Source organism: Microcebus murinus, chromosome 14, assembly GCF_040939455.1.
Source record: "Microcebus murinus isolate Inina chromosome 14, M.murinus_Inina_mat1.0, whole genome shotgun sequence".
Taxonomy (NCBI): Eukaryota; Metazoa; Chordata; class Mammalia; order Primates; family Cheirogaleidae; genus Microcebus; species Microcebus murinus.
Genome location: NC_134117.1, coordinates 20573318 through 20585947, shown reverse-complemented (window position 1 = coordinate 20585947; position 12630 = coordinate 20573318). Strand labels below are relative to the sequence as shown.

The following is a 12630-nucleotide window of genomic DNA, read 5'->3' as shown; positions in this document are numbered from 1 at the left end:
TAAGACCTTAACCTCCTCTTCAAAGGTTCCTGAACAAATATAAGACAGAAAATATTAACATATACTTTTCATGTTTCTAATGCATCTATATAGAAATTATGAATCTGGGGGATTTGGAAAGAAAATAAAGGAAAATTAAGTCAAAAGTGTGTTGAGCGTCTATGTGCCAGACACTGTAAAACATGTTCACATTTATTTAGTACATTTAATCTTCATAACACTACAGAGTATATCAACTGATTTTCGAGATAAAGAGAATGAAACTCAAAATGAGAGTGATTTGCAGAAATGGCAGTATGGAGTTTCAACTTGGCTGGCCTGACTCCAACTTTGGTTTATTTCTTTTACACTATCTTGCATGAAATAGCCCAGTGAGTTTGGGCCAATTTTTATTAAGTATATTTTGGCCTCTAAGAATCAATGGATACACCTAGATACACAACAAGAACACCTGCAAATTACTATTCTTTTGTGAAGTCATTTGGCAATATGGATCAAAATAGTTAAAAATTACATCCTTTGATCTCAAGGTTATTTCTGAAAATTCTATCTAAGAAAATAATTAAAGATATATGCAACAATATAACCGCCTGGATATTCATCAGAGTGCTGTCAATAATAAAAAATACTGGAGAAAACAAAATGCCAAATAATAGAAGAATAACTAAACTGTGGAAAATTCATATTTTGCTATTAAAATCCTGCTTCTATGAGGAAATGCCTAATATATTTTATATTATACAAGTAGGTTACCAGTTAACAATATTATTCCAATGTTAATTTCTTAGCTTCGAAAAACATATCATAGTTTATATAAAGTGTTAACATTTGAGGAAGCCAGGCATAGAGTACGTGTACTCTGAACTATCTTGGTAACTTTTCTGTATATTTAAAATTGTTCCAAAATAAAAGTTTTTTAAAAGTAGGTTACCAAAATATGTTCATTATGGACCTGATTTTTTTGGCAAGTTGTATATATAGATATCTATAAATGTATGTTTGCACAGGAAAGATGAATAAAAGATATATATGAGATGTCAACAACAGTGGAGAGGCAGTAATGTGAAAGAGTCAAACAATCTTCACAAATCCCTGGCCCAGCAGTGAGTGGGGAGAAGAGAGTCGTGGTGGGGTGTGAAATCAACTGTCCCTACTGACCCTAATTCCTTTGCATGTTCATTGTTCCCTACTCCCCATGCTACATACTGTGGTTGAGCTATGCAAGGGGTCTGTCCTTGGCCTGAGAATGACAAAGTGTACAACTAGGTGATATAAGAAAAGCCCCTGGAAAAGGTCTTCCAACCAATTCTTGCCCAGAGTGGCTCCAAGAAAAATTTGCAAGCTGAAGGGGAAATGATCAATTTTGAGCTGCTGGCCCGTGGTAAAATATTCCTGGTTTGTTCCCTTTCTTCTCCTAATGGAAACAGAAAGAAATTGGCTGCACTTCATAATGAGGGACCAATCACTCTTATTCCCCTTGGGGCTTGCTGTAATAGCATTAAGTATGATGAACTCTTTCCATATTCAATTCTGGTGAGTGTATGATGCGATTCCATAGGAAGTCTCTTGCAATTTGGCATTAATTAATGTCAATTAATGTATGCAACTGCTAGACATTAGAATTAATTTCATTACTTTTCCCACGCAGATGTTTTCCTTGCCATAGGTAATTAGGACACTGCACTGCTCTTTTCAAGCATCCTCACTCTCTGCAACAGCTGCTGCTTGGACTAATGCAATCCCCATCCACCCACAACTGCACTGATCTAGGGCAGGGAAGCTGCTTCTGCAGGGCCAAGCTTTGAACAGAGGATCAGAGGTTTAAATGGAGGCTCAAGGCCTGCTAGCCTGGCAAATCTAGGTAAAGCACTCCACCTCTCAAACCCTGATCCATAAAATGGGGATAAACAATATTTTAATGGTTTGTGGTTGTGACAATTGAAGACCTTAGTCCTCAAATGCGTTTAGTCTTGTGTCTGGTTAGACTGTGCTCAGCTAATGGTAGCTGTAGTTGTTATTTAAATCCTTTCTCTTAAATCACCAGTAGTGCTCACTGTGTCTCAAGGTAACCACCTGTAAAGTACTATGGACATTTTTACCTGAGGCAGCATATACCTTTCTGTATATTCAATTTTGGTTTGGTTGAAGGTTTTTTTTAAAAAATAATTTTTAAAACACCATGAAAACTATTCTCTTTATATAATAATTAATGCAAATACAACTAACCCAAATATCCCGGGTAGGCAGTGTGAGTGAGGTAGTGGTCTGTAGGAAGAACTGGAAAACAACGAGGGCTGCAAAAAGAACGTGAAATCGCCTTTACACACAGCACACGGGGCCAACCAGCCACAGCCTCTTTGTTCCCTCTGTCTGCTGGAGTGATCATCTACGTCCCAGCCCCGTCTCTAGCACGGTATGTGACTCCGAGAGGGTCATTCACCAAGCTAGGTTTTAGACTCTTTCTCTCTATAATGACGTTTATTAGAATTTTAGGACCAAAAAGGATGTTAAAAATCTGACTATTACTTCAAGATCCAAAGGGTCTTTACCCTCATCGACCCACTGATACCTGTTTCCTTCCCATTCCTGCAAAAACAAAACAAAGCTCTGTGATGTTGCTGACACGTGTGAGTCTTGGAGGCTTCTGCTGTTTCTAAACAGCACATGCATGCCTGGAAGATGCCCTATATTCATTCAGAGAGTTCTGCTGGTTTGAACTGCCTTTTCCTTTCCTGTTACTCGGTTCAGATCCTTCCTGGGCCGCCTTCTGTGGAGTTTTTCCTGGGGCTCAGGCAAACCTCTCCCTTCCTGGAATGTCTTTATTGATAAACAGCAGCAGAGTATTAGCCTCCAAAGTAACCAGCACAAGCTCTCCTCTGGGTCAGGGACTGTGCTAAGTTGATCACATGTTTTTTTCCCTTTTAAACTTTGAAATAAAAATCCAGAGAGAGATCCATTAATAGGTGATGAACCCAGGCGTGGGGATAAGATTTGCATGAGTAAATGACAGAGCACAGAAAATATCACAGATCTCTGGGACTCTATCCATTCATTCTATCATTCAACAAATATTTATTTAGCACCAAATACTTTAATTTGCCCTAACGTTGTGAAAGTTTAATTATAAACAAAACTATAAGCAAAAAGTCACATGGGAATGTGAACTCATTATCCCACATGGCCTACACAGTACTCTTGAGGATAGGAGCTATTTTACAATTCACTCCATCTCACAGAGAGGCCAATTACCTTTGTCAGGGAGTGGGGACATCCATGCAGGAGCTGAGAAAAGCCCCGAAGGCCGCTGGGAATGTTGACATGGATAAGTCATCATCCCAGAACGAAGGAGCACCAACCAAGAGCACAGAGGCAGGAGAGAACAAGAGACATGTTTGGGGAATACCCGTTGTGTGCCTCGTGAGAAGGCCACACACTAGAGCCCACACCAGAAACCAGTTTATATGAGCAAAGACACAAGGTTATTAGAAAGGTGACACTCAGCCATGAAGAACTGGGAAGCACATCATGTAAGTTTCCAAATTAGGGTTACAAAGAAAGTATACGTAGAGGAGAGTTAGAGAGAAAGAAAGAGAAAGAGAGAAGGGCAAGCAATAGAAACGAAAGAAGAAAGAAAGAAAGCAGAAATAAGAGTGCAAAGGAGAGAGGGAGGGAGGAGAGGAAGAAATAAAACAGTTTGGTGCATAAAGGAGGAAATACAGAGTTTCTCCTACAAGTTTTGTTTTCTGGGTAGGAGAGAGGTGTGAAATATTAACTTAGATGTGTCTACATGTTATAAGATTAATTCTGGGACAGAGGGACAGTTCAAGACAGCCTCTAGACATGTGGGTACATTCAACTGACTATTTTTCTTCACTTAATAACTATCTGTTTTTATCACCCTCCATATTGAGTATCATAGTTAGAATATAGTAAATGCTCAACAAAGAGCAATATGGTACAATCCTTGTCTCACATCATGGAATAACAAAGACAGGTGACACATTTTCCTGTCTCTCGCTAAATGCCAGCCACCTGGTCTTCCTGGTATGCCTCCTCCAATGCCAAGCACTCTCACATTCCATATCCTTTGCACGTGCTGTTCCATCTGCCAAGATGCTCTTCCCACAGACACAGATCTCTCTCTTATTTCTGTAAGGAATTGGCTCAAATATTAAATACCATCTTATTAGAGATTTCTTCCATGACAGCCCTCCTCCCCTAATCACTCCCTATGTTCCCAACTCCACTTTTCTTTCTCATGTATTTATATATTTATGTCTTCTACGAAAACATCATGCATGTGTTTATAATCTGCCTCCCCTAACTAGAAGGCAAACTCTCTGAGAGCAGGGCCTTTGCAGCAGTACCTACCGTCCCTCACTCACGCCCAATAAGGTCTGTCAAAGGAATGAATAGCAGCTCTGGAGTGAACCAGATCTGACTTTAAATCCTAACTCTGAGACAATGGAAAAAACACTCAATCTCTGTAAGCTTCATTTTCCTCATTATTAAAATTATTAAAATGAGGAAAATAACAATTCCTACCTCCAAGGGTTGTTGTAAGTAGTGCAGTTGAAAATAACTAGTGCAGCAGCACCGGGCCAATAATAGGAACATAAGGCACAATATTGGCATCATTGTTGCTTGAGGACATAGAGGACAAAGGGAGGAAATGTACATGTGCCAAGGTCTTGATGATGCTTTTTTTTTTAAGCAACATTCAGAAACATCAGGAATTTTCCAAACTCTTGGAAATCGGCACATGCACATGTATGTGAACTGCTGCTTCTGCTTCCTAAGGGATCCTTAGCACCCCATAGAAATCCAGACCTTTGTCCTAGAGTCATGGCCTGGGAGTGACAAGTTTTTGTGCACCTCTGTTCTCTTATCCTCAGGATGGGATGCTAGGGCACAGACTTCCTCGCAGGTGGGGGGTGGGGGCACATGAGGAGCAGAGGAAATAGCACAGAATGGCTACAAAGAACCCAGTTTGAAAGCCGCCCAGCTGAGCCAGTTGTTGCACTGTCACTGTCACGTTTCTCAGCGCTGTGTGGAGAGGCCTGTGTTATCTCATTTCATGCTTTTCTGGTTGGTTTTCAGGCCTGTCTTTAGGCGACAAAAGCAGAGCGGCCAAGTTGGTATCACGAGTAGTTGAAATCAAGAGCTTTTGTGATGTGAAATGTGGGGTCAGAACGACAGGACTAGACAGGAAAGCCGAGTGCTACGTACGGCTGCACTATCTCAACCTTGACGCTTGATGTGGGGATAGAAGACGGGTGAGAATGGATTTGTGCTTAGAGTTGAGAAGTGGGGAGAATCTATCAAAACCTGCAGCTAACCAGAAATGGAATCTTCTCATCTCTCCCAAACTCCACTTTAGAAGCTCTTAATAAATTGACTGAAAGAGAAGGAAAATGAAGACTATGAAATGTGGGGTCCAAGCGTGCCACCAGTTGTGCTAGTGTTGCAACTCTGGCTAGAGTGGGGTGGCAAGTTCGAAATTTTCAGATTTGTATAGAAATACTAGAGTGTTAATCTTCTCTGAACTAATAAAGGGATTTGATATCTTTTGAAGTTCACTGGAAAGAGATAAAAATAGCCAAGAAAAACAAATAAAAATTCTCAACCTCACTCCTAATTAAATAAACATAGCTTAAAATAGTAGGGATATGCCATCAGATGGGCTATATTAAAAAAAAAAATTGATAATATTCTGGATTACTGAGGGCTTGCAAACGTAGGCATTTCTCAAATGGAGAGACTACATAATGTCGCAACTATTTCAGAAGGCAATGTGACAATGTCTACAAAAATGTAACTCTGTTGCCCAGGGATGTCCCTTCTTCAGTTTCTCTTTCAGCGGTGCTTGCCTTCAGAAGCTTGAGTGCTTACTAACCAAATAAATAGTATGTTCTTATGTGTATGTACCACCATTGGTGGAAATAGCCAAAGGTCTACATACCTACTAACTAGATAGCAATTATCAAATTACAGTTGACTGGATAATAAGGTTCTATGTAGTGATTAGCCTTGAAGTTGCTAAGTTTATATGCACTGATCCATGGAATAAGTTTTAACTTGCAATTGTATTCACCAACACTAAATTTGGCACAACAGTTTTACAACAGGAACATTTGTGAGTGTATGCATGTGTACACATATACATATTCATCTGTGCAAGCTTAAACAATTTATGGACAAATATATATACACATACATACATATATACATATATACACACACATATACATGCATATATATATATATTACCTCTTGGGAATGAGAATAAAAATCAGAAAGTGGATTTTACTTTTCAATTGATGTGCTTGAGCACTGTTTACCCTTTTTATTGTCCTCGTTGCTGTACTTGCTTGGTATAAAAGTAATCTATATTCATAGTAAAAACTCCCAAACACTCTGCAGCTCGGACACTGAGGACTTTGAGAACTGAGGTGTCCGTCACCCTCCACAGCACCCCAGCAGTGCTTGCTGTGTCCAGATATTGATGCGCATGCCACCCAATATGGAAAGCTCACCAGAAGGCTGGAGGACAGGAAGTAGAAATGAGACTTCCAGTTCTCACCCAAGACCAGAATTAGTGGGATGAATAGTTACATCAAGTGGTGAGTTTCTTTTATTTTATTTCCGCTTATAAGATGCTAGTTTGAGGTTCATTTCACAAAGCATTTTGGGGCCATCATTTTCACAGTAGGTTAAAGAGCCAAGGTTTGTTTTCCCCAGTGAAAGAGATTAGTCCTTGGGAAAGTGGCTACAAGGTTACTTACTCATGCAAATAGACGACAACAACGTGGCTCACGCCTGTAATCCTAGCACTCTGGGAGGCCGAGGCGGGCGGATTGCTCGAGGTCAGGAGTTCTAAATCAGCCTGAGCAAGAGCGAGACCCCCATCTCTACTATAAATAGAAAGAAATTAATTGGCCAACTAATATATATAGAAAAAATTAGCCAGGCATGGTGGCACATGCCTGTAGTAGTCCCAGCTACTCAGGAGGCTGAGGCAGCAGGATTGCTTGAACCCAGGAGTTTGAGGTTGCTGTGAGCTAGGCTGATGCCACGGCACTCACTCTAGCCTGGGCAACAAAGCAAGACTCTGTCTCAAAAACAAAACAAAACAAAACAAAACCCGCCAAGACTAGTAATTCTCCCCTGCCCCCTGTCCCTCTTGACAGCAATCAACACCAGTACACAAACATTCAGGTTGCTGGCTGGGCCTTTCGCTTCATAAGTAAAAGGAAGAAGCAAAGTTGGTACTGCAGGTTCTCTTACAAGACGTATGCTCCCAGATGAGCACAATACACAACTATATATCCACATGTAATTGCCATGTGATGCATTGCCTGATAAAAATTATGCTCTTTTCCTCCAAAATCACATACGCATAAAAAATGATGCCAGAGTTCAAGGAGCTAGTGAGTTTCTTGTGCTCATTGGTTAGCCCTCTAGGAGTCCATAGACCCTATAGTTAAAGACCTTCCCTTCTTAAGTGGATATGTCCATACAGTGACACACACACCTATTTATTAATTCAACAAATATTAAATGTTTCAGGGTCTTATGTTTTGGATGTAGAACCAGAATTAAATAAGATACAGCTTTTCACCAAGCTTTCAATCCAATAGCTTGGTCAAAATTTTCTCTCTAACTACATGCATTACACATATTCACAAATACACCTATGTTACGTAAATCAATAGATTTTAGGTTTTATTTTCAGTGTTTTAATGTACTAGGTGCCTACAATGTGGCACACACACACACACCACCCCACCCCCTGCCCAGCACAGAAGATATTTAAACAGTAAAATCTTTGTTTCCTGGATAAGGACTTGTCCATTTGTCCTCAGCTAAATGCAGGGGCCAAAAACAAATGCCACATCCAATAAATATGTTCAGATTTTCTAACGATACATCCTATGACTGATTGCAATTGAACTTACTCTTTTCAGCTCACCTCCCAAGGCAGAACGTAATACAAGAAATACTTATTTAATACATCCTTTTCACAGATGCGAACTACAATGTATCCATGTGTCAGAGCACAGCTGTAAGAAAGGCCCATGCCAGTCATAGATCCTCACAGAACAAAAGCTTTCCGGAGGAGCTAAGACTAAGCACTAGTTTACATAAGGAAGCACACATCCCTTTGCAGACACTTGTACTTTTGAGGCAAGGGTTCAGACACTTTGTATCACAGACTTCATTAGTGACCCGAGGAAATCTGTAGACTCATTTTCTCAGAATAGTGTTTTTAATGCATGCAATAAACTACTTAGAATTAGCAGAAAACTAATGCAATTAAATTTAAAGTTATCAAAATATTAAAAAAACAAATTGATAATAATCCAATATGTACTTTTAAAATTAATGTATTATACAACAAGAGCTAGTGGCAGGTCTGATAACTACTATACTTTTGGAAAAGGAATGAGCATAAATAATATTTTAAGATACAATAACTATAATGTGATATAAAAATGTCTGTAATTTCTATTGCAACAAAGTCACTTATGTTGCTAATACTAATATAGTTTATTTCCAACACTTATAATTGAATGTAATCTTGTATAAGTTATAAGGCTAGTAAAAATAAAGAGATAATTTGTTTCTTTTATCTAAATAAAAAAAAAAACTTTGCAGAGCTCATGTCCCCTCAAATATGGGGGCTTTGATTGAAATAGGAATTAATTATAAAATGTAATCTAGGGACTTTTGAAATGTGACCAAGACTAAACTTTGACATACAAACCCAGATAAGCATATGCAACCCGGCCCAGGGGATGAGACCAATTGGCAAGGGAGGGATTTTCCCCATGTCAAATGACTCCATGCCTTAACTACAAAATTTCTGAACACACTAAAATCAGGAAAAAAAAATTGTTCAAAGTAAAATAAATATTGTATTATTTTAGCATATACCCTATAAGATGTACAACCTAGAATATAAAAAATGGGTTCCATATACTTAAATTTTGCATGAGGAAGGGATGGAGAAACAAGGGAGGATCTCAACTGGAAAAAGAAAGAGATAACCTATAGACATGAAATTCTTGGAGCAACTGATCAGCTGGGAGACTGATTTTGATAAATACACTCTCATATCTTGCCAGCTACATTTGCTAACATCTTGCTGCTCTGACATCTCAGTGCTATTTCCTTCCCTCCTTCTCCTCTCTGTTTCTTTTGCCTGGGGCCATGGTTACTGACTGCCTTGGAGAAAGAGAGAGAGAGAGAGAGAGAGAGAGAGAGAGAGAGAGATTATGATACTGAGATAATATCATTTTTTTTTACACTGAGACAGGTCAGGTGTTATGCTTAGATCCTTTATTTCAATTGGTATTTATTTTTTTCTATTTTGTTTTGACAGGGATAACTTTTCAAATTAAATCCCTTTATTGAATTTTCACCCTTGGATAGTTTCTGAAGATGCTGCCTCTGCAAAAAACAGTAAAATAAAATAAATAAAATTAGAACTGATACATTTCATGTCTTGTGAAAGCTGAGTCTGAGATGACAGTTTGGCATTATCAACTGCCATGCCTTCAGGGGCATACGATAATGCTGGGTATAAGAAAATGTGCAGACCAGAGAAAGGGATGGCCTTGTTGTTTTTAGGCTATAGGGTTATATGTATTAGATGTCACAAGCCAGAAAGCAGCAGCATCCCCAAAAGCTTGAAAATGAAAGCAATCTGGGATGCTACCAATTCTATATAGAGCTTTCTAAACAAGGGGTGTCGTCATAAGAAACAGACCCTAAAGCTCCTTCACTCATTTTCTGTTGTGGAACTTTTCTACTCAAAGAATGTTCCACAGATCAGCAGCATTGGCACCACCTACGAGCTTGCTAGGAATGCACAATCTCAGGCTCCTACTGAATCAGAATCCAGATATTAACAAAATGCCTAGGGTGGGTATTATATCAGAATCCAGATATTAACAAAATGCCTAGGGTGGGTATTATACATGTTAAAGTTTGAGATGCAATGCTCTAAAATTTTCAGGCCATCTGGTAAGTGAGGTGATGTGTTTCCTTTTGCTTTAAGAAAAGGTTGCCCTCTCTGTTGTGTAGTAAGAATTGGACCTTGGAATCCAAGATCACATCATCTGCTCCAGGGAATGGAAGTGTCACCACCAGAGAGAGCCCATGGAGGAGGTGGGAAAGAAGCTCTGAGCTGCTGAGCTCATTCTGTGTCAGGCACAGAGGCGGGCATATTCCATATGGCAGCTTTGCCGGAGTTTACAGAGGAGGAAGGTCAGCCTTGAAGCCTGATCTGCGCCCCTATAGGCTCTGTCAAAAAAGTATATTTATTCCTCCAAGTTGGGAAGCAAAACCTCTAGAGATAAAAAAAAAAAGTTCATGGTGATTGCATAGCAATGGAGGATGTGTGGTATCTGGGGAGTGAGTTTGGGTTGCAAGACTGACCTGCCTCTTTGGCTCTAAGATGGTAAACTGCAGGTATTTCCTGCCTTTGTGTTCAGAAGAGCTAAGAAACAGGTTGACAGGCACAAATGGCAGTGATTAGGATTCTTTGAAATTGTGAGGAATCTTTTTTTGAAACAGGGAGTGCCTTGGAAATTAGATTATCACTCTCTGGCTCGGTGCTGGGCAACCTGCCACAGCCTCATTGCTCCGTGGTAATTGTGGATAGTCCATTCTCTTCCTGTCCTCTCCTCACCTCTTCCTTCCCTCTTATCTTTTCTCCTATCATCCTATTTTTCTGTACACTTTCTCCATGTCTTGTTTTCTTTTATCCCTGTTAGGTGAAATGCTCTATCTTTGGCCTAGTGGAACTCTCTCAATTGCTTAACTCTTCTTAGAATCCTCAGGACCAAAGAAGGAGAAGAAAACTTACACTGTTGTCTAAATATTTGACAGGTCAAGCTCTGTTGTTTTGTATTTTACAGGCATCGGCTTCTCTAGTTCTCACCTGGATGGGCTTTGTGAGATAGATACTAGTGTCCTCCACTTATTTAGCAGAAAACCTTAGATATGTGTTACTTAAACTTTCTATGCCTTGGTTTCCTCCTCTGTAGAGTGGGACTGACAACCTACAAAACTGTCATGAGGATTAATTGTGATAAAGTATATAATGAATATTAGCATCATTCTTGGTGCAGGGTAAGTTCTCAATCAATGTTAGCTACCACAGCAATTGTCATAGTTAATTCATTTAACTGACAGACAAGGAAACTGAGGCATAAAGAGTTGAAGTAGCTTGTTCAAGGTAACACAGGTAGTGGGTGGACTTTTGAGACATTCAGACATGAGTCTGGATCTTGGATCCTTGATATCATGTACCTAAAGCCACAATCTCCATGAAGCGTAGTCCCTCACTGCAGCATCCCTAAGGACAGTTGATAGGAATGACCAAAAGGTGAGCAGTTCACTCAACTGACTTTCTCCCCCTGCTGCTTCTGATGGGAGCACACAAAGTGATTCTCTTTTCCTGTTCTTTCCAGGTGTTTTGTGAATCTCCAAACAAGACAGTGAGGTGCTGCCTGGATGAGAGCTCACAAAATAAGGAGACTTAAAAAAAAATCAAAACAAAATAGCAACAACAACACAATGCTTTAGGAATTGGGAGTTTTGGAATTTTTCTCTTTACCTGGAAAAGACATCTTGATTGGATGAGAGGGCTGTGCTGGAGTCACCATTTATGTCTGATACGTATTTCCAGGGAATATATATTTATCTTTAATTTTATAAATATATTTGCAAATATACATTTATGACAATTGTTATGATTATTTTGCATCACTGAGGACAGGAAAAGTCCTCATGCTGAAACAACTACTTCACTTGGATACTTGGATTATTGCCACTGTGCCATTGTGCTCATCTACCTGCCCTTAGCCCTTCTGAATGCAAAGGCAGAAGATACCTGCATCCTGCCAGCTGAAAGCCAAGAGAAGCAGGTTGCCTCTGCAATCCAGCCCCCGCCCCCCAGCCCCGAAACCACACATCATCCATTACCATGCACACATCGTGAAATTATTACACAGACTTGGTTCATGACAGATTTACAGAACTAATATTACTAAGAACATTGGAACAATGTTGATTTACTTACGACCATCTATAGTTCTGGCCTCGAGATGCACGAGGTCTGGTTCCTTGCTTGACCCCATGACAGACCTGAGGAATGGAGAAACATGAAAAGGAACATCCACATTAATGACAGCTCACATGCCTTAGAGGAACTCAGCAGAGCCCACAGACTTAATATCCAGAGGCTTCTAAAACCACAACCCTTAGAATATATCTACTCTATTTATTTGCATAGGCTGACAGTAAAATTTCCACTTCAAACAAAAATGAAAATGAAAACTTTATTTGATGAAGGCCAGGCTTGAACTCTGGCAAGGATATTGACGTTATTAGCTTGGACTTGCAAATAGATCCTATACACGGTATGCACAAACTCTCGCAACAACCCCACTGACAATGTATTAAGCTTTTGAAACTTATCAGGCACATGCCAGGCATGCTCCTTTAGCTGGGTGATTTAATAGCAAAATGATCTAATTAATTTTTTCATTTGAAATTTGCAGAACTATCTACTACTGCCCTATGAACTATGAACAAAGCACATGACCCATCCAAAGCAGT

General features: G+C 39.6%; 1 protein-coding gene across 4 annotated transcripts in view; it reads right to left on the bottom strand.

Annotated features, from left to right (window-relative positions):
* Nucleotides 1-12630, bottom strand: part of SORCS1 (sortilin related VPS10 domain containing receptor 1) — a 500078-nt gene that overhangs the window by 126215 nt on the left and 361233 nt on the right. For all 4 annotated transcript variants that reach the window (XM_076009802.1, XM_076009801.1, XM_012770834.2 and 1 more), the window contains exon 6: nt 12092-12156. In XM_076009802.1, coding sequence (XP_075865917.1) covers nt 12092-12156 — 65 coding nt within the window. The remainder of the gene's footprint in view (nt 1-12091; nt 12157-12630) is intronic.